The 23,389-nt window shown below is 48.4% G+C and overlaps 1 protein-coding gene across 4 annotated transcripts in view; it reads right to left on the bottom strand.

Annotated features, from left to right (window-relative positions):
• The window catches only part of LOC119178056 (uncharacterized), a 697,593-nt gene that overhangs the window by 370,067 nt on the left and 304,137 nt on the right, over positions 1–23,389 (bottom strand). For all 4 annotated transcript variants that reach the window (XM_075887501.1, XM_075887516.1, XM_075887508.1 and 1 more), the window contains one exon: positions 407–567. In XM_075887501.1, coding sequence (XP_075743616.1) covers positions 407–567 — 161 coding nt within the window. The remainder of the gene's footprint in view (positions 1–406; positions 568–23,389) is intronic.

Genomic DNA, 23,389 nt, shown 5'->3' with positions numbered 1-23,389 from the left:
GCCGCCGCAGTCGGGACTCGATCCCACGACGTTTGGGTCAGCAGCCGAGTACCTTGGCCACTAGACAACCATGGCGGGGCGAGCGCAGAGTAGCGAGACCTGAAGTTGTATCGTATACGCTTCATGTATGGGGAGCTAGGACTTCTTTATAGCAAGTGTCCCGGTAACACGGTAGCATTTTAAAAAAATCATACGTGCAAGCTAGAAGCCCCTATTTATTGAGCTATTATGCAGCATTTCTAGCAGGTATTAATTAATGAGGTTTTATTGTACTTGCACAAACCTAGATCAAAAGATTAGCAAACGGTGAAGCAATAAGCCGCAAGATTTATGGTGATTCGCTGTTGATGCACATAAGAAAAGAAACAGAAGTTTCACTTGAACCACCTGCGAGTAACAATCTCACCTCATTTGGGAGCAACTGGTGGCTCGCAACAGCGTCCAGCACCCAAGCCAAGGCTTGACAATATGGCTGTAAATTGCCTAAGGCACTGCCTCGCTGCTGCCGCGAACCCCAACGACGAGGAGAACTGGGGCTGGCAGACAAGTTGCTGGGCGACAAACCACCTGCAGCGCATGCGGGAAACTGTAAAGCGCTTGTTTTGCACAGTTCACTTAGTTCCACTGAAATTCAGTCATTGTTGTACACGTTCCTCTAAAACAGGAATGAAGACTCGTTCCTTGTCAATTTCGCAACGAGTTCCAGGTACAAGTTTTCTAAATGCAAAAGGAACTCGTTAGAGTAACATTTGAAAAATTGGAATGTGTCGTTACATTAAGTTACATTTGAACTTTTGATCCAAATATAGTACTGAATAATTTCGAGGTCAAATAAAGTGAGAAATTTATTGTTCATTAAGTGCTACATATGTTTTACAAATTTAGCATCAGCAGCGGCAGGTCTATGTAGACAGGAGTAAAAGAAAATGATTCTAGATTAAATTTTTTTTGCCATGCTATATGTAGAATGGCGAAAAATACAAATACCGCATGCCTAAATAAAAATACTAGAAATATGTCTAACTGCAACATTAGTGCTCATCTATTACAAGTGCAACGCAAGTGACACTTTTTACATCAGTCTTCAATTGTGCAATCAGAATAGTGCACTTCAGATGTTAACACAATAGGGTTAAAAAGCTTATATTGCCATCTGATATGCTTGGGTGAGATCCAGGAGTGGAAGAAGACAAAGACGATCTGTCTGAGCTGCTGCTTGGCTAGTCGACTCAACGAACCCAATAAACCAAGTTTGTCTTAAGAAACGTAACAAGACTGGTGGAGTTGCTGGGTACAACGTCTCACGATCCATCCGATGCCCAAGACCCCACCCAGCAGGCGGAACACAAGCCCTGAACTCGTGCACATTCCTGTTCACAGAGTAAGCCGCCGCCAACGAGGCCTGCCACCTGAGACACCAACCACTGACGCAGCGACTATGACTTCGACACAAGATCCCGTGCAAGCTCCGACACCTTCCACGCCGATCTACTGCACCGTCCAGAACCCGCTGATGCCTAGCCCCTTTCATGGAGAGCAGCATGAAGATGTTGACGACTAGCTGAGTGAGTTCGAACGTGTCGCAGCGATAAATTACTGGGATGATGCCACGAAGCTCCGGAACATGTACACTTGCTTAAAGGACGGTGCCAAGACGTGGTTTTCGAACAGGAATGATGTTCTGACATCTTGGCGCGAGTTCCAGCGTCGCCTTCTGGAGACCTACAGGAGTCCCGACGGCCGCGAACGGGCGGAGCGTGCACTACAATCACGCATCCAGATGCCAAACGAGACCGTCTCGATGTACGTTGAGGACATGACACGGCTTTTCAAGCGAGCGGATCCTGCTATGGCAGAAGAAAAAAAGTTGCGCCACCTCATGCGTGGTATGAAGGAACAACTTTTTGCTGGTTTGGTGCGTAGTCCCCCTAATAGTGTTGCTGAGTTCCTTACTGAAGCGGTAACAATGGAGCAAGTACTGCACCAACGGTCTGCCCTGTTTGACCGTCAAGTGAATGCTGCCTCAACCCCCGAAAGTTTCGCCACCCCTGGGAGCAAGAGCCCCGAATGGATTCGCGAGATCATCCGATCTGTTGTCCGGGAAGAAATAGAAAAGATGTACGGGACAAGGCCAATCGATGTTGGTTCTATCACCAGTGTCGTCCGTGACGAGGTCCAACAGGTGTTGCACGCCCATCGTTTTCCGCTGGTGTCGGTTGATCCTGAAACGGCTCCTGTGTCTACTGACAGTCACCGTCGTACGTACGCGGAAGCCTTGCGATCTGCCACGCCTCGTTCTGGTCAAGGAGTCCCGACCCAGCCAGTGCCGCACGTCCCGATCCAGACAGTGCCGCACGTACCGATCCAGACAGTGCCGCACGTACCGATCCAGACAGTGCCGCACGTACCGCTTCAGGCAGTGCCATACGTCCCGATCCAGACAATGATGCCGTCAGTCGCGATTCAGTCGGCGCACGCTGGTTTGGACATCGATGGTCGCCGTGCACCGACACGCAAGTCTGATCTCTGGCGTACGCCGGACAGACGACCCCTCTGCTATCGTTGCGGTGAGGCTGGTCACATTTACCGCGAATGCCCATACCGGCAACTTGGCCTGCGTGGATTTTCCGTCAATTCACCTCGTCCCCAAATGGGTCAAAGGCCGAGGGACATCGAAGAGTATCTCACGCAACAGCGTGCACCCTTTACACGACGGCAATCACGGTCGCCATCTCCGAGGAGACCCGCAGCCACTGGGTCACGTTTCGATGTGACGGCACGGGAACGCTCTCCAAGCCCTCGTCGGGAAAACTGAAGGCAGCGGCCTTCGGGGGCAAGGTCGCTGGGACTCAAAGTGCGGAAGACCTCCCATCGACGCTTGCACGCAACACGGAAGACATTCAATCAGAGAGTAATCGCAGTACCGAAGAAACGCCGAAATCCACATCTGAACCCAGTGACCGCGTGTCACTTGACATACCTGTGCTGATTGATGGTTTTCAGGTCAATGCATTGATAGACACTGGTGCAGACTATTCGATTATCAGCGGGAGGCTAGAAAAAGATCTCCGGAAAGTGATTACGCCGTGGAATGAAACGCGAATTCGAACTGCTGGAGGACACGTTGTAACACCACTGGGTCGCTGTACGGCAAGAGTGAAAATTCGTGCGTCAACGTTTGTGCTCAGCTGCCTCGTTCTGCGCGACTGTTCACGTCAGCTGATTATCGGCATGGACTTCCTTTGGGAATACAGCGCCATCATAAATCTCCGTGAACGCATCGTGACCTTCTCGACTCAAGGCGCAACAGATCGAGACGCTGATAACTGCCGTAGACCTGCGTTGCGTGTTGCTGACGGCAGTGTGACGCTGCCGCCTCGAGCGACTATTCCCATCGAAGTCATTTGTGAAGACCTCTGGGACGGTGACGTGGTGGCTGAAAGCAACCTATCACTTCTGCTGCTCCAAGGTGTATGTGCCGCCCTAAGTGTTGTGCGTGTCCGTAACGAACAGTCGCAAATACTAGTTACGAACTTCAACTACGAGCACCGGCATCTTTTCCGCAGAACCACCGTAGCCTATGGAGACCCTGTTGTCGACCTCACGCAGTGCTTCACGTCCGAGGAAACGCATGAGGATGACGAATTTCTAGACCACATCGACATCAATTCGACGCTGTCAGACAAGAGAAAGGCTGCACTTCATGACCTTTTAAGGGAGTTTCGGTCTTGCTTCGCCTCTTCTTCCAAAGTCCATCAAACACACCTCGCCAAGCATCGAATTATTACCGACGATGACGTCCGCCCCATCCGGCAGCAGCCTTATCGCGTTTCTTCCAAAGAACGTGCGGCTATTCAGACACAAGTAAAAGATATGCTCGATGACGGGACTATTCAACCATCCAGCAGCCCTCGGTCCTCGCCAATCGTTCTAGTGAAGAAAAAAGACATAACGCTGCGATTTTGTATTGACTACAGGAAGCTTAATAGTGTCACGAAAAAAGACGTTTACCCGCTTCCACGGGTCGACGACTCTCTCGACAGATTACGACGCGCGAAGTATTTTTCGTCCATCGATCTGAAGAGTGGCTATTGGCAAATTGAAGTGGATGAACGAGACTGAGAAAAAACTGCATTTGTGACTCCAGACGGACTTTACGAATTCCGTGTTCTTCCCTTCGGCCTCTGTCCTGTTCCAGCCACTTTTCAGAGGATGATGGACACAGTTCTCGCTGGCTTGAAGTGGCAAAGCTGCCTTGCCTACCTCGATGATGTGGTCATCTTTTCGAGAGCTTCGAAGAACACCTGAAGCGTCTGAGAAAGGTTCTAGACGCCATTCGCACAGCTAAACTCACGCTAAAACCCCAAAAATGCCATTTCGGCTACGAAGAGCTGAAATTTCTGGGACATGTCATTAGTGCGGATGGAGTGCGACCTGATCCAGACAAAACTACTGCTGTCGCCGCCTTCCCTGTTCCATCAGATAAAAGAGCAGTACGCCGTTTCCTCGGCTTGTGAGCATATTATCGCCGATTTATCGCCAACTTCTCGAAGATAGCTGAACCTCTTACGCGACACACCCGAGATGACGTGCCTTTTACTTGGAGCACAGAACAAGATGCGGCGTTCACAGAGCTACGGCAGAGAATGCAAACAGCCCCTGTTCTTGCCCATTTTGATGAGGACGCTGCTACAGAAATTCATACAGATGCCAGCAACGTCGGACTTGGCGCTGTCCTTGTACAACGACACGGTGGCGTTGAACATGTAATAGCTTACGCCAGTCGTACTCTTTCTCGAGCCGAGACCAACTATTCTACATTGGAAAAAGAATGCCTCGCAGTCGTGTGGGCGACGACCAAGTTTCGGCCTTACCTCTACGGTCGTCCCTTCAAACTGGTGACTGACCACCACTCGCTCTGCTGGCTGGCAAATCTCAGAGATCCATCCGGCCGTCTCGCTCGGTGGAGTTTGCGTTTGCAGGAGTTCGATATTACGATTGTGTACAGGTCAGGGCGCAAACATGAAGATGCCGACGCGCTTTCTCGAGCGCCTGTGGGGCACGCTGTCAGGGGCTCCGAGGATGAAGATGCCTTTCTCGGAGCAGTCAGCGATTCCGAATTTATGTCAAAACAGCGGGCAGACGACGAATTACGCCCAGCTATTGATTCCTTGGAAGGCCGGAACTTTCAGGTCCCTCGACACATTGCTCGCAAACTGTCCTCTTTCTGTCTAAGAACATTCTTTACAAGAAAAATGCCCGTGGTAGCAACAAAGCCTTCCTACTCGTTGTTCCTACCGAAATGCGGGACGAGATCCTCCTTGCGTGCCACGACGAGCCCACGTCAGGACATTTGGGCTATTCGCGAACTCTCGCTAGAGTACGCCAACAGTATTACTGGCCACGACTATCAACTACTGTACATCGATACGTGAAAGGCTGCCGTGAGTGCCAGCGTCGTAAGACTCCGCCTGTGAGACCCGCGGGCCTGCTCCAGCCGATCGCACCACCACAGACACCGTTTGACCTCGTGGGAATGGACCTTCTTGGACCCTTCCCTTTGTCGTCCTCTGGGAACAAATGGATTATAGTTGCGACAGATTATCTTACTCGGTATGCTGAAACAAAAGCGTTACCCCGTGGCCCATCCTCTGAAGTCGCGCAGTTCTTCGTGCACCAAATCGTCCTACGGCATGGTGCCCCGTCATGCGTGATTGCGGACAGAGGGACGTCATTTACAGCACGAATGATGGAGGACATTTTTAAATTGAGCTGCACAAGTCATCGAAAAACGACGGCTTATCACCCGCAATCGAATGGACTGACAGAGAGGCTTAACAAGACCATAGCGGACATGCTGTCAATGTACGTTGACGTACAACACAAAACCTGGGGCGAAATTCTTCCATACATATCGTTTGCATACAATACGGCAACGCAAAAAACAACGCGATTTCCGCCTTTCCGACTTGTTTACGGACGCAACGTGCGAACCATGCTCGATGCTATGCTTCCGTGTGACCAAAGCAATGAAATCGCTCCAGAAGCTGAGCAATACACTCAATACGCCGAAGAACTCTCAGCTAGCTCGCATAAACACCAGTCATCAACAAGATGAAGACGCACGACGTTACAACCTCCGCCATCGAAACGTCACCTACCACCCTGGGGACCGAGTGTGGGTGTGGACCCCTGTCTGGCGACCAGGTTTATTTGAAAAACTCCTAAGCCGTTATTTTGGACCGTACAAGGTTCTTAGACGTGTCACCGATCTTACCTACGAGGTACTTCCGGACGGCGCAGCGTCTTCTCGTCGACAGCTTCGGCCCGAAACCGTGCATGTCGTTAGGCTGAAGCCCTACTTCACACAGTAGCCTTTGTGGTTCACGTGTTGCGACATGCCGTGACATTGTGCTGCTGCTGCTGCTGTTCGTGTTCTCCTGTGTTTTTATGCCTTTTCTTTTTGCGCTTGGCGCAAGCATTGGCGAAATTTCCTCATTTGCGCTGCGAGTACTGGCACTCTCCCTCTTTTGGTTCTCTGTATCTGCGTGTGTATGCCTTCATTTTTTTTCCGTTACGAGCATCGAGTCGATGCTTTCAAAGGGGAAACTAATGCCATCTGATATGCTTGGGTGAGATCCAGGAGTGGAAGAAGACAAAGACGATCTGTCTGAGCTGCTGCTTGGCTAGTCGACTCAACGAACCCAATAAACCAAGTTTGTCTTAAGAAACGTGACAATATCATGGAAATTCCTATGTTGGTATCGGCATTGTTGGTTGTGAGTGAAAAAATAGGGTTGTCTATAAGTACAAAGCAGTTCCAGTGAGAATTGAACCCACGCCTTTTACGTGGCGAACAACTGGCAGTTCTACAAAACAGTCAGGTAATTGCTTGAAAATGCTTCGGAAAAAACGTACAAATATCATGTTATTCAACGAGTCTTCTTAACGCATATCGTGGGGCAGAAGCTTACAATCACGCCAGTAGTCAAAACATAAGCATTGCGCAATGAGTGGGTGTTATAAGTGCCACTCATAACAGAGCAATCAAAGCTGCGTCTGTTCGTGTGTGCCTAAGCAACGCATAGTGGACTCTTCTTTAACTTGCAAAAGGAAGAAATAATGGGCACTTCGCAACTGTACTTGTAGTAGGCATCTTAAACAGTTTGAAAAACCAAATATTGTGCGTGCTAACACTCTTTTCTTTGCGGCATAGTAGAAGCATCGGTGGCGGACCGAAGTCACGCTGGAAGCTGGTGAGACGACACATGCAGACCAATTATGCTATCGTATTCTACTCTTAGAAGACAAAGCTCAAGTGTTATGCAAGTTCTCTTCAAATACAAAATGCCACATGTGCACCAATATAAATGAGGTTCATGAACAGAGAACCACACCGAAGGAAACAATACGTAGGCGTTTAATGAGTGCTTATTCAATATTGCAGTGCAAGTATATCAAACAATGTGGAAAATACAAGTCCCTTGTTCGCACTTGGCAAGGGTTCCATCTCGATTGTGGTATATGACAGACAAGCTTTAATTTTTGTGAGCCTTTTGTTGGCAATGTTGAAGAGCCATTCCATCAAAGGCCTCAGGGTTCTGACATGTTCTAAACAAGTAAGAACAAAGTCATTCGAGGTAGTAGGGGTGCAGGCAGGCTCAGCAGGTGCGACGAGCGTATCGCTGAATGTAAGTCGATTGTTTATTGCATGACAGCCGTTATCGGTCCAGTGGCTTTTAAAATGAATGAAAATAAAAATTGTAGACGAATAGCCACTGAGCTAACAGACATGGTAAATAGATGCCTGGCCAAACGCAACCGTCACAGGCATTAGACAGGCGCCACAGCGACAACTGCTTCTATTACGTTTCAGTCACTTTCAGTGCCATACCCACACCCAGGTGTCAAAAGACCGATTTATTAATAGCTGCTGGCGGCTTGTACGAAATAGTAAAGGGACAATTGAGCCATGAAGCAGCTGAAGTACATGCGACGAGAAAAACCCTCTTATGAACTACGTGGATCTTTTGCAGTCCATGAGCACGTGAACATAAAACATCTATCAATGTCCGAAGCGTACACTGCACGCGGCTAGGAGGTTCACTTCCAAGGGATAAACTCTAAAGTGTAGCTTTACCACCATTACGTTGGGGCCCGTGTCCACACATGCACAGTGGGAAATCACTTCATGGGATTACGGTGGTTGTTTGCACATCGATGCTTCACTCAGTGTGCCTCAAGCATTGTGATCGGTTTCTCTGTCCCTTGGGTGACCAGCCCATTTTGCGACGGTCATTCCCACTTTTCGAAGACACTACGGAGCCGCACGCAGGTGCCTCCACTATGCCAACAAGGTCACATGGATGTGTTACTGAAGCGCCAGAATACGCATGCATGCATGCACGCACACATGCAGAAACGTACACACACACGCAAAAAAGCTACTTATCAGTTGGCCAACCAGAAAAGTCATTGAGGTTAAAACTAGTGCATCCTTTCCTGGTGGCAGCCTTACAGTGGGGTTTGATCATTCTCGAAAGTCAAGTAAAAATTCTCAAAGGTGTGCCAAGAATCCTACACTCTAGAATGGCCCTTTATTGCTGTCAAACTGGATCATATTATTAGGAAAAGTAATCTGATATTCTTCACACGCATGGTCAATCTTGGCAACGCGCACTTTCCTGCACTCCCGGAGGGCACTTAGAGTGAAAACCAGAATGTAGCACAGTCCAATGACAATCGAGTGGCAGACTGTTGATCCTCACGCAGTCATCACGATGCCCTGTTCTGCATAATATGCTGCAAGCCAGCGCCTGCTCAATGGCAAAAAACGTTTATAAAAGAAATGCCGTTCCCTCTGCCATTCTTACGTAACTGTACTGCGTTATTGTTACGGTTCCACAGATTCTCAATGCAACAGTGGAGCTCCTTCATTCCTCCAAAATGGAACTAATTCCTGGAACCTCGTTCCTTCAAACGTCGTTCCATACAACACTGAATTTATGCAAAATGTAGACTCTCAGATATTACAGTCGAAACTCGCAATAACGAAATCGCCGGAGAAACCAAAAATTTTCGTTTTCGCAATAATTTCGTTACGGCGAGTATGAGACATAAAAGCAGTGATACGGCCAGCAGAAGGAAAATTTATTGCCAGAAGTCGGTCAACTTACTTTGCCGACCCTTGCCATGCAACAACTTCGAAGCTCTCCCTTCCCATTGAAAGAAGTGGTCCATTGCTACGTCGTCGACATGTGCACGGGATGAGGAGCAAAAAGTGTCCAGCGCATCTATAACAACCCGCGATTCGGGTTTCTCTGCGTGCGTCTCTTCTTGGTCCTCAGTGTCGTCAGCTTCACACGTTTTCAATAATGGCCTCGTCGGTCACTTCCTCGTACACGACTACGTCGTCATCGGCACGAACGAACGCATCAACGGTGAGTTCATCTGGGATGTTGATGCCGATGGCTCGAAGTTCCCCCCAGGCATTGGTCAAGGATAGAGGCACTGCCACCATTCTCACATTCGTCCAAATCTTCGTCTGGTAAGGTCGAAGCGCAATCCGTGCGTGATGCTTGGACGGTGGTGGTGAAGCCCGCGTGCTTGAAGCAGTTCTCAATCAGCAGCGGGGATGTTGCAACCCATGCAGCAGCCACCATCTCGAAAGCCATGCACAAGTTGACGTCGGTGGGACATTGTGCCGGAAGTTGAGTAGCAGACGCTGGAGTAGCCACGCAAGCGCAACAAAAGCAGACATTTACAAATTTTGAGTGCGCATAACATGCATACGAGCATATTTTCGACAGTTAACCTTTGACGGAAGGGTAAAATAAGACCCGCACCGCGGTAGAAAATTCATTAATGCGGGATCGCTATCCAAAAACATTACGTTGTCATGAGATACGTAATACATGGGCTTTTATGAGCGATCCCCGGGAATCTGGAAATATTTCGTTGCCACGAGGATTTCATACTCACGGGGTATCGTTATTGCGGGTTTCGACTGCATTCTATTTATTACACAGAGTGAGCCACAAAACATGCCAACATTAAAAGATCCCTCCAACACTATTCAACCCCCAAACCTTTACTCGTGGGTTGTGCACTATTGCAGCAAAAACAGCACCGATAACGGCACACAGTCTCAAGTTATTCGACTTACAAAACTTAAAATACACGAAAAAAATGCAACCCTCAACTCGATTTTTGCAGGGTCACTTGACCACATTTCACTTGCCCGTGATGTTGAAGGGCTGCCCCAATGAAATAAGGCAGAAGCGCCTATAAAGGGGAAGCTTGCACCCCACTATTGCTTTTTCTTTTCTTCGAAGTAATGTTGACCTTGTTGCTATTGTAAAAACCGTAGTGCTTGACGTCCAGCTTGCCAGAACGTGAGCAGGAGCCACTGTGTCAAAGCGAGGTATTTTCTGCCGTTTTTTACAACATTTCCCATCACTCTGTCCTCTTATTCTGAGAATAGAACTTGTGGAACGACCAGGACAGTGAAGCATGTTGTCCCTTTGCATGTTGTTCGGTGAGCTGTCCGTTGAACAACAACCGTACACTGCGCCCCTTCAACAGTGCACGTGTGAAAAGAGACAACTCTCAAACTCCCTAACACAAGAAGAGGGAAGAGAAGAAAGGTCGAAAGAGAGAGAAGCCGAAAATCCAGAAGCGAAATGGCAGCCAGCATGTCTATTGTGCTTTGTAGTCGCAGTGATCTTTTTTGTTGTGGCCACATTTAATCAGGGTTCGATGAAAAAGCACAGAGAAGAAAAATGAAAAAGATAAGTAACCTCAGTTTTGATTCTACACCATAATCACTTCTAACGTTACATTTATCCAGTCATATGACGGCAACCTTCCGGCGACATTTTCAGTGTGCTAAGTTTTGGCAAGCGACGTAGGCTCTTTACTGCGTTATTAAAATACTAAATCGTTGCACATCGGGCCTTAGACCTATGATGAAATTATTTTCAGCTATCAGCAAACCACAAATAAAAAATAGGTGCTTTGAAAGTGTCAGAGGGCCTCTTTAAGAGGGCCTCTGACAGTTTCAGATCAGATTGCAAAAACTGCGGCAAAAATCGATTTACGGAAATCACTCATTTCAGCATCTACAGTGCCTGTTCTATGCCATACCAATGCGATTTGGCTGAAATTCTACTCTAACTCAGGATTGCCACTGGTTACTATTTTTTCCCAAATTGGCGAATTTCAGAGGCTTGTGGCGACATAAAATTAGGAATGGCGACATGGCCAATTTTTGGCAATTTCTGGCTCAGGTCTCGACTGAGATGCATTTTATGGTAAGTGTCTTACCAACGAAGCTACAACACATTGCAATCGAGTACGCCTCTCTTTCTCGCGTGTATCTTCTCAATTCATCTAGATCTCGGAGGTATTGGTACGTCCCCCAGCATCTACCAGCAAAATTTAAAGTCAGTCGATTGCTTCGCATGCCACGAAGCGGAGGTTAAACTATAAGTGCTTTAGGTGCTTTAAAAATCTTGTTTCTGATGATGGTCAGGCCATGTGTTCCGAACGCAGTTCCAACTGTTCTGAATAGCTTGTCGAACTCATTGCTGCAGTGCTGCTATTCCCCCCCCCCCTTATGCAGGGTAGCAAACTGGTTACATTACCTGGTAAATCTCCCAGCGTTTTTTTTTTCTTTTACAGCTATTTTTCTCTAACTGTGGTATTAGGATGCTTTTTGGGCAAATTGAGAATGCAGCTTCACAGGGCAGCCTTAAAGTGAGCTGAGGAAAACATGTAGCGTAAGCTTAAAGCCACAAAAAGCGTGCATTGCGAAGGTTACACAGTACTTTCAACGAAGTTCTTTCTGCTATTTTGTAATCAAGTTGTTCGATTATGGAACACAGAATTCCACTGCGATAAAATTCATTATCTGCAGGAAGGCTGTGCATGTCATCCCTGTTTTGTTGTAACAGTTGCTTCACTCTGTATTTTATGTCTCAGATGCATCTGAATGACGCTAGTAGATATAAGTGATGTAAGTATAAATGAACAAGGGTCCCCGATATTGATACTCAGGAGATATTACAATTATTAATAATTGGTTACTTTAAGGCTTTCGTCGTGTTACCTTCAAGACATTTTTTTATTCCTATATGGGGACGCAAACCTGTCTACAAACAACGCTCCCATGCTTTTCACCCAAGGTTTTTCACCCTTTGACTTTATTTACAGCGGACTGCAAAAAAAGATTAATATTGTCACGATGAGTCACAAGTACTGGGGGATTTAATAAAGCACCAGGTAGCTAGCACTAGGACGATGCGTCAGTCGTGGCTGGCTCTCGAGCAAAGAAGAACGCGATCTTCTTTTTTCCTCCAGATTTAGAGCCGCTCTTGCTGTCAACCCACTACGTGCTGGCGGCATTATCCCCCCTTCCGAAAAGAAAAAAAAAAAACAAGTACCAAAAAGAGGAAAGGGAAGTACATAGGAGCACCGTGATGCTACTACATAGGCACGTGAAAAAAAAATGGAAATTCGGATGAAGTGAAAGTAAAAATTGAAGAGCGTGCCAACATAGGAAACGTCAATGAACGAGAAAGTAAGTTCACAAAATAAACAAAAACACAAAGAACGCTGTACGGTAAAGGAAAAGTTACGAACAACGCGCAATAAATGGCTTCATGCGCAACACATGAACGACGTCCGGCCTCAGCCGTGTCCTGCTCCGTGCATGGGGTGTTGAGTCCGGAACCACTTCGTAGTTCACGTCACTGACGCGGCGTAACACTTTATATGGGCCAAAGTACCGGCTCAGCAACTTTTCACTAAGGCCACGGCGGCGGACGGGCGTCCACACCCAAACTTGATCTCCGGGGTTGTAAAACACTTCTCTGTGGCGGGTATTATAGCGTCGTGCGTCTGCCTGCTGTTGCTGGCCGATGTGCAGTCGCGCGAGCTGCCGGGCTTTTTCGGCACGCTCTGCGAATTCTTCGGCGTCTGTTGCCAACTCGTCTTCGTCCTGACATGGTAGCATTGAGTCTAGCATGGTCTGCACTTCGCGGCCGTAGAGAAGCCGAAATGGCGTGAATCGCGTGGTCTCTTGCACGGCGGTATTATACGCGAAGGTCACGTAAGGCAAGATCCGGTCCCATGTTTTGTGCTGTACGTCGATGTACATTGAGATCATGTCTGCGAGGGTCTTCTTCAGTCGTTCAGTAAGTCCGTTGGTTTGCGGGTGGTACGCAGTTGTCCTTCGGTGTCTGGTGTTGCTCAGTTTGAAAACTTCGTCCGTAAGCTGCGCCGTGAATGCCGTCCCTCTGTCCGTTATTACACTGGAAGGAGCACAGTGTCGTAACACGATGTGGCGCATGAAAAATTGTGCTACCTCAGAAGCCGTGGCTCGTGGGATCGCCTGGGTTTCAGCGTAGCGTGTCAAATAGTCGGTCGCGACGATCACCCATTTGTTGCTGTCCGCAGACATAGGAAATGGCCCGAGAATGTCCATGCCGACTTGGTCGAACGGCGTGCAGGGTGCTTCAATGGGCTGAAGCAAACCAGCTGGCTTAACAGCTGGTTGCTTTCGGCGCTGACATTCCCGACAGCTCTTTACGTACTTCTTTACGCTTGCTGAAGGCTCTCGCTCACTCTGGCAAGTGTCCTTGAGTAGCCCAGATGACCGGATGTGGGTTCGTCATGGCAAGCGAAGAGGACGTCGTCTCGCATGTCTCGAGGAACCACCAGGAGGTAAGCACGATTGTTCGAACGAGCGTTCTTCTTGTACAGCACACCGTCTCGTAGGCAGAACGACGTCAACGAGCGGGATAAATGACGTGGTATAATTGCGCCCTGGCCCTCTAAATGATCAATGATTGGACGAATCTCTGCATCATCTCGCTGTCGTTTGCTCAAGTCTGATGCACTAACAGCGCCCAGAAAGCCTTCGTCTTCCTCTGCTTCCTGACTGACGACATGAAGGGGTGCGCGTGACAGTGTGTCAGCGTCCTCATGCTTACGGCCGGACTTATGGACGATGGTGACATCAAATTCCTGCAGCCGCAAACTCCACCGTGCTAGCCGACCTGAAGGGTCACGCAGGCTTGCCAACCAACAGAGCGCGTGATGGTCCGTCACTATCTTGAAGGGACGACCATAAAGGTACGGGCGGAACTTGGTGATTGCCCACACGACTGCGAGGCACTCTTTCTCCGTAGTGGAATAATTCGCTTCGGCACGGGATAGAGAGCGGCTGGCGTAGGCTATCACTCTTTCGATGTCCTCTTGACGCTGAACGAGCACTGCACCGAGCCCAATGTTACTAGCGTCGGTATGGACCTCCGTGTCAGCATCATCGTCGAAATGAGCGAGAACGGGCGCTGATTGCATGCGCTGTCGCAGCTCATCAAAAGCTGCTTGTTGCTCGTTTTCCCAGACAAACGGCGTGTCGTCCCTTGTGAGACGAGTCAGAGGTTCTGCTATCTGTGAAAAGCCATGAATGAATCGGCGATAGTAGGCGCACAAACCAAGGAAGCGCCGGACGGCTTTCTTATCGACAGGAGCTGGTAATTCGGCAACAGCGGCAAGCTTGTCCGTATCGGGGCGGATTCCTTCGGCGCTAACTACATGTCCAAGAAATTTTAGTTCTTTATAGCCGAAGTGGCACTTCTGTGGCTTTAGTGTGAGGTCCGCCGATCGGATAGCCTCCAGCACGCTGCGCAGGCGGTGAAGGTGCTGCTCAAACGTGGTAGAGAAGACCACCACATCATCAAGGTAGACAAGACAAGTCTGCCACTTGAGCCCTGTGAGGACAGTGTCCATCATTCGCTGGAAAGTTGCCGGTGCTGAACACAAGCCAAAAGGGAGCACTCGAAATTGGTATAGGCCGTCTGGAGTCACAAAGGCTGTTTTCTCACGGTCTCGCTGATCTACTTCGATTTGCCAATACCCGCTTTTGAGATCGAGAGAAGTGAAATAATGGGCACGACGAAGTCTATCCAGCGAATCGTCGATACGTGGCAGCGGATACACATCCTTTTTCGTCACGTTGTTAAGCTTTCGGTAGTCGACGCAGAAGCGTAGCGACCCGTCCTTCTTTTTGACAAGTACGACTGGAGATGACCACGGGCTGTTCGATGGTTCAATAACGCCATCGTCAAGCATCTCGGTGACTTGCGTACGTATTGCTTCACGTTCTTTGGCCGACACGCGGTAGGGGTTCTGGTGTATCGGACGTGCGTCTTCGTACGTGATGATCCTGTGTTGAGTGATGGACGTCTGGCGGATCTTTGAGCAAGTTGCGAAGCAAGACCTGAACTCGAACAAAAGCGCTCGTAGTGCAGTCTGGTTAACAGTGGGCAGATCAGGATTGATGTCAATATTACTCATTGACGTGTCGGCGGTATCCACTATTTCGGACGTGAAACAGTTGGTGACGTTTGCTACTTCGTGGGCAAACGCTATCGAAGTGCCACGGAAAAGATGTCGATGCTCGTTGCTAAAGTTGGTTACGAGCAATTCAGATCGACCATCACGAAGGTGTACTACACTTCTAGCTACACAAATGCCTTGCTGCAGGAGGTGTTCTAAATTTGTCTCAGCCACCACATCGCCATCGCCCAAACCACAGCATGTTACGTCGACTAGAACACTTGTTCGTGGAGGAAGCGTCACACTCTGTTCAGAAATACGGAGTACGTCGACACGCCTTCCACCATCTTGCACGTTGATTGCTCGCTGGGCTGAGAACGTGACGCGGCGCTCTTGCAGGTCAATGATAGCTCCATTTTCTTGTAGAAAGTCAATTCCCAGAATGACGTCACGGGAACATTCGCGTAGAACAAGGCAGCTTGCTACGAATGTGTACCCTTGAATCTGTACTCTAGTTGTGCAGGCACCCAGTGGAGTAACGACGTGGCCACCAGCTGTCCGAATCTGCGAGTTATGCCACGGCGTGATGACTTTCTTCAGCTGCGTTGTCAGTTTCCCGCTCAGTATGGAATAGTCGGCGCCGGTGTCCAATAACGCATTAACTGCACAACCATCAATTGTCACTGCTATGTCGAGTGAAAGTCGGCCATCCTTTGCAGCAGTATGTGATGTCGGACCGGTTTCTGTACAGTTCTGCGTCAATGGGAGGTCTTCAGCGCTTCGACGTTCAGCGACCCCGCCCCCAGAGGTCGCTTTGTCTAGTTTTCCCGACGGGGGCTGGGAGACCGTGTGGTAGAATACCGCTGGGGCGTTGATGAAAATCGCCTCGGCGATGGCGAGCGCGACTGGCGCCCGGCAGATGGTGGTGCATGCTGCTGGGAGAGGTAGTTTTCGATGTCGCGCGGTCTCTGGCCGTAACGGGGTGGCGGTGAGTACGCAGAGAAGCCGCGAAGCCCAAGACGGCGATATGGGCACTGGCGGTACAAGTGATCAGCTTCTCCACAGTGAAAGCACAGAGGCCGGCGATCAGGTGTGCGCCAAACGTCAGACTTTCGAGGAGACGTGCGCCGATCATCGATGTACTGAATTGGTTGCACTGAACGATGGCCGACAGAAGCACCAGGGACAAAGGCCAACGGTGGTGGCGTGTACGTGCCTTCGTAGTACGGCATGTGCTGCGCTGACTGTAGTGAAACAGCAGGAACAGGATGGACGAATAATGGCGGCGATGCAGCAGGGCGTTTCAAAGCTTCTGCGTAGGTTGTCTCACGGCGGTATTCAGCAGGAGCTGGCACAGCTGTATCATGAGGCAAGGTGTCCCGGAGGGCCTGGTGCAGCTCATCCTTGATCACAGTTGTAATAGAGTTTACTGTAGGATGAGGTGTTACACCAGCCTTTTGTAACTCTTCACGTATTATACCACGGATGAGTTCACGTAGATAGTCGTTGTTGGTTCTAGTGGCGGTGAAAATGTCGGCAGTAGACATGCCATTGACTTGCCTGTTGTATTGGTTGGATCGCTGCTGCAGCATTTTTTCCATTGTCACGGCCTCGGACAAGAACTCCGCGACCGTCTTCAGAGGGCTGCGCACGAGGCCGGCAAAAAGCTGGTCCTTGACACCGCGCATCAAGTGACGCAACTTCTTGTCCTCCGTCATTCTTGAATCGGCCCGTCGGAAGAGGCGCGTCATGTCTTCGACGAACGTGGTCACAGTTTCGTTTGGCAGCTGGACGCGGGCCAGAATAGCTCGTTCAGCTCGTTCTTGGCGATCAGCACTGGCATACGTCTGCAGAAGTCTACGAGAGAATTCGGGCCACGTCGTCAGCTGTTCCTCTCGGTTTTGATACCACGTACGTGCCCCGTCTTCGAGATAGAAGTAGACACGACCCAGTTTCGCCGCGTCGTCCCACTGATTCAAGGCGGCTACGCGCTCGAAATCCGCCAACCAGTCCTCAACGTCTTCGTGCTCCGAGCCATGGAACGTCGCCGGTGCGCGTGGGCTTTCCAACGTGTAGCGATTCGACGTCGTGCTTCCCGTGCCGGTCGCCGAGGTTTGCACCGAAGCGCTGGTCATGTTTGTCGACGTGGTGGGAGCAGTATCGTCGGCTTCCGGAGGCAATCCCCTGATTCGGCGGCTGGTCCGATGCACGGGAGTATTGACTGGCACTGGACTCGTATCGCGGCTTCCTGGGGGGGTCTGTAGCATCCGTGAGACTACCCAGCACTTCCACCAGTTGTCACGATGAGTCACAAGTACTGGGGGATTTAATAAAGCACCAGGTAGCTAGCACTAGGACGATGCGTCAGTCGTGGCTGGCTCTCGAGCAAAGAAGAACGCGATCTTCTTTTTTCCTCCAGATTTAGAGCCGCTCTTGCTGTCAACCCACTACGTGCTGGCGGCAATATGGTCTTTCCATTCACAATGGGTGATAACCCTTGCGCGACTAAGACCATCTCATGGCTACTCGGGAAACCAGGCACACCAAGCACTACAGTGGTGAAACGAGCGATGCGAATGGCATTAAAAAAAAGTGTCAGTCAATTTAGGCTTTATCAATGGCACCGTATTGCAAGAAGATATGTATATTTGCAAATTTTATAACTAGGCATGACGCACATACTTAGAGTGGCGACATTTTGGCAAAATTGGAAGAAAAATGGTGACTTTTGGCAAATTTTTGCTCGTCGTTCGGCAACATGGACTCTACAGTCAGTGGCAACTCTGCTCTAAATGCCAGGGAAAAAAGTTTGTAAGCATGATTGACGAGAAAGAGGCTCAAAATCACACAAAAACACCGATGTTCACAAAGCGATTGTTCATCTTCCGCGCCGCCAATCGCCGCCATCTTGGTATCTTTCGAAACGTCGATGCTTCACCTTCCTGTTTTTACTCATTCCAAATGCCGCCGGAGAAGAGGAAATGCACAAACAAAAAAAGGATCAGGCGATCATACAGGCAATCCAAGGGTCGTTTTAAGAAAGAGGGCCTTCGACTGCTGGCGCCCTGCAAGGAGGCTCGCTCCCCATGGGCCGCTGTTAAGACAAGAGGCGAGTAGTAGCCACTGGCGTCTGCTCTGCGAACTACATTTGGCGCATGCTTTTTGACACTCATGCAAGCTGTTATGAATCTCACTCGCTCAAGAAGAAGTTTGAGATGACTGACACATTTTGAAAACAAAAGCAGAAGCCTCCAACGGCGCAAAAAAGGCGGCAGTTAGCAGGAGCAGCAGAATATCTAACTACTGCACTGGAATCAATGGTACAATGGATAACATGCCAATTTACCTAGCAATGCGTCACCCCCAAGAACCCAATGGTGAATCCAACAATCGCACTATGACAACATCCATAACCTTGTTGTGTGGTGATTGTGATGAGGTTCTTTAGAATAAATAGACCGACAAGAGCACGTTGTGTCGGTGACCGCAACGCTTTTAATAAATATGGTGAGGCTGTTTTGTGTTTCCGTCACTTTATCAAAACAACACATGAACATTAGAAACACAACCCGTGCTATTGGGAACGAAATGTCTTACAACCTATGTACAGAGTTCTAAGCAGTCCCAAAACAAGCCTAGTCCAACCATAACCGAAACAGTCTCACCGGTGAGTGCTACTACTGCGGTCTTGGGGAAATCTTTGGCGAGTCGATACGACCATAGGGCAGCAGTCGTCGGAGGAACTCGGCGAACAACAAGGCAACGCTCAGATGTAGGCACTGATCGAGCAGGTAGGTGCCAAAGACATGGCTCACGAAGGCGGGCAATCTACTTGGATGCGCAGACCAGGGACCACAGCCAAGCACTCGGGACAAACCACGACCGTGACCTAGTGGTTGTGGTATCTTCCCACTGGCTCCGTGGACCATCGAAGCTTGAGGTCAAGCGAAGCAGACTGCTCCGACTCTCGATCTCTACCAGGCACTCAGAGCAAACCACGACCGTGATGCTGGCGAACTGCCTCCGCCCTGCTCTTCCCCGAATGACCACCACCTTGGTAATTGCAGGGCACTCCTCGGATAGACTCGTCGACTTCTCATTGCCGTGCCAACAAGTGATTCGCCGGGTTGTCGTGCCAACAAGTGATTCGCGTTCAGACCTCTGTGGTAACTGCTGATTGGGCCACTTTGCTCTTCTGTTGTTGGCGAAGCACCTTCATGTCCCTGATCATCCTCGCCTTCTTAGCTGGTTTCTTTTCTTGTCCCCCTTTTCGCCACTCGTCGTGCTCATGGTATTTCGCACCAGCATAACCGACATCATCAACTTCTATTCCACCTACATCGTCGTCTTCTGTTCCACATAACGCCAGAGCTCTGCCCATCTTTCGTGCGCACATCCCATCGCAATGATCGTCACGCAACATGGTCAATGGAAGACACATCTGATGCTTCCCCGAATACCATGACCTCCGATGCTAGACGCGCAGGTGCTCGCTTGCCCCCCAGTAGCTGGCATGAAATCACCGACTGCCGTTAGGAAAGCGCGCCCATTATCTACGACCGATCTTCGACCGTCGACAAGCTTGGACGTGATGACGATTCACCTCGTGCGATCACTTTACGAAGCTAAATGCCACCGACCAAGCGAAGGACGAAATGCCCGACAGCCGTTCAAATCAAAGGCGCCGTTGCCGGCAAAGCTTGTCAAAGCGCACCCATATCAGCGAACAATTCCCACACATTGGCGAGCTTCGACGGGAACTTCGATTCACCGAGTGCCGGTGGTTCCAAAAGTTACAAAACGTCATCAACTGATCATCACACCATTCAGGCGCTACGTGTCAGCTATGTGTTGCTATGTGTCGGCGGGAACGGTGACTCGCTACGTGTCGCTACGAATGAATGTTCCTACCGCGAGATAAGCATGCGGGTTAGTGTTCACCCTGCTAGCTCTCCGCGGGACAAAGTAAGCATGGCAGATAAGAGCGCGCACCGTTGTGTGGTGACAGTGTGGCGGGGCACGCTTATTGCACCATCTTGCTGGTAATGCTGAAAACACGATGCTCCCCCTGAGATGCTCATCACCGGCGGTAAGTGGCAGATATTAGGCTCGTGCGAATATTCGAATGCTTAAAAAATTCAAACGAATAGTTGAGTATTCCAATTCGCTTCGATTCGAATTTATATTATCGAATATTTTCGAAGTATTCGCAATGAACGAATAGGTGTATATTAGTCCATAAGTCACCGCCTGTAAAAATGGTTTCACTGCAATGTAGAAGTGCTAAGCCGTGAAAACACCTATCCAAAGAAAATTTCCTTCGCCGCGAAGCCCCCCTTCAAATATAAAGAGGCTCTGCAACACTTAATGAACATAGTCAGAAAACGCTGCGGATTGGTAGTCAAGGCTATCGAGAATACACGAGGCAAATATTATAGCGCAGCATGCAGCCTGTAATTCACAATTATTTTCAAAGCTAAAAATTGCTCTCTTCCCTCGGCAAATGATACTACAAGCTCAAAAATTACTTGCCAAAGCCATTGGCTGATTTGAGCATTACGCGCTCGTCGTTACCGGGGCCACCGCGGGAGGCCGCTCTTGTTCACGAGCATGTGCGAGATCACACTGAAAAGCCACATATTCGAAGAAAAAAAAAAGAAAAGAGGTGCTCAAGGTCACGAGCTGTGTGTGACCTATTTTCTTTCGTTGTGACATTCCTCCCTGCTTAACTTCCAGCTACTTCGACACCAAGAAGAGAAAATGGAATCGCAATGTGTGACAAATTTTCGGAACTCCGCTCGTACTGGACTACTTCTAGAAATGTTGCGGCGGTAAATTTGTGAGGCAATAAGCATGTTTACTGGCTCCAAGGCTTTTTGAGAAAGTGTTCCAGGGCCCCTTTAAAGGAACATGTTACCCTAAAATCAATTCTTCATTTTATTAATCTTGTTATGATGGTTTATATGATCCAAATATAATCAATTTTAAAAGGTTAGGTATCTTACCAGTTATCACTGGCAATCTTACCGAAACTGCTACTGAGGGTTGTTTCGACTTCCTTTGAACAAAAAAAAAATGGCATTTGCATAGAGCCCCTATTTCAATTCAAAAAAAATATTGTGCAGGTTAGTTACGTCATGATAAATATTCCTTTTTGTTTATTATATGTAATACATACCATTCGAACTCAATTCGAAACTATTCGATCAAAATTACTATTCGCTTTGAACATAAAATTCACTATTCGCACAAGCCTAGTAGGTATAAATAGCTTGCCGTTTGAACGTTCGAGAAGGTGCTTCTTCGTGACTCAGTGGTTAACGCCTCGCACTCACAATTAAGGGGTACCAAGTTCAATACCCCGCACCAGAGTCTTTTTCTGAATTATTTTTCTTTCTTGCGTTTTTTTTATATAGATACGTATACATATACGTTGAGTGACGGCGACGACGACGTCAATTTCCAAAGTGCGTCCATATATTTGCTATCGCAGAAGATGCTATTGGCAAAGATGCTATTGGCAAAGATGCTATCGCAAAGATGCTATTGGCTGCACCTTGTAAGAAAAAAAATAAGAATTATTCTGACGTGTGAAACATTGTTCTGGACGCTACGCAATGCATTCGCATTTTCTCACGATTTCCTTAGGTAAGGTGGGGGCTTTTTTTTTATTGCAATAGCAATGGTATGGACAGTCTCTGCTGGTTTTCTGCCATCGCCGCAGCCAACGTTACTAGAATAAACTCAGTTTGAAAGCTCTTCCGGAGAGGCAGTCCGCGTGGCGGTCAGGAGAACTGGTGGCGCTGTAGCACGATCTTGCTCTAGCGACGTGGGGCGCACGTGATGTGATCGGGGGCAGTGCCGTGCAAGCGGCTACAGTGAATGATGCGCTGTATTCCCACATCACTTCTTGAACTTTTTCTGGTACTGCGTAGTTTCTTGTACAAAAAAGCATTTGCAATGTATGAGGCGAGCGAGGAGGAGCAGGTTTATTTACATTGAGGTACGAGGACAAGCTTTGCGCCAGGCTCCAACAGTGGCAACCGCAATGACGACTCCGCTGCAGACAACTTGTTCGTTTGTTTGTTTGTTTATCATTAATTTATTTTCTGTGTAAACACGGTTACACAGTGGCATGGGCCAACGTAAAAGCTGCTAAAGCAGCTTGAAAACCTCATATATGTAGCCTCCGATCTCTTTCGCACAACGGTGACGGGCTAGTAGACGAACGATTGTAAGCAAATTTGCTGTCCAGCATTGCACATTACCCTAGAGAATTCATATTGTAGTGCATATAAAAATTATATTTCTATTATTATTATTATTATTATTATTATTATTATTATTATTATTACAAGCGGTAGCGCTTGGTGGATATGGCAGACTTGACGCCGTTGAGTATTATGTATACTGTGTGACGACAATTACACAGCAGTTATGAGCACAACAATTACAAAACTTGGAGGATGCTTGAGCTTCGCCTTCAAAAGTAGACAGCAATAGCGTAACCGGGCCCTGCGAAAATAACCTCAATTACTAGCCTACCTTCGGCCTCTCTGTATGCCTCAACCAAGCCATGAGGGAACGAACGACTGTGCGTGCAACACTGGCCATTTCAAAGTATTGTAGAAAGAATCACTTACATGTAAATATTTTGAACTATCATAAGTTTCAGTAATAATTTTCGTTACGTTCATTTTGTTTTATTCGCTTGCTGTTTTTTCCTTAGTTGCCAATCTTTGTTCTATAATTTTATACAGGAATTCACAGGAAGTGCCCCTGACAGTTTTTACTTTGGGACCTCCTTCTGTCTGTATTATATCAACTTTTTACTTGCGCTGTATTGTACTGAATAAATGGCAACAGCTGGCAAAAAAAAATGTCTACTGCAACTACAGTTGCGAAGTGCCCCACTCCCCCATAATTCTTTCTTTTGTGAATCAGCAAAGTGGGCTTTACGCGTGCGTAAAGCAACACACAAACATAAGTGAGCGCCCAACAATTATTGAGCCTTTCTAACACCAACTCATTCCGGATTTCACAT

The sequence above is a fragment of the Rhipicephalus microplus genome, chromosome 1 (genome assembly GCF_043290135.1).
Source record: "Rhipicephalus microplus isolate Deutch F79 chromosome 1, USDA_Rmic, whole genome shotgun sequence".
Classification (NCBI taxonomy): domain Eukaryota; kingdom Metazoa; phylum Arthropoda; class Arachnida; order Ixodida; family Ixodidae; genus Rhipicephalus; species Rhipicephalus microplus.
This window is presented reverse-complemented; position numbering and strand designations above follow the sequence as displayed.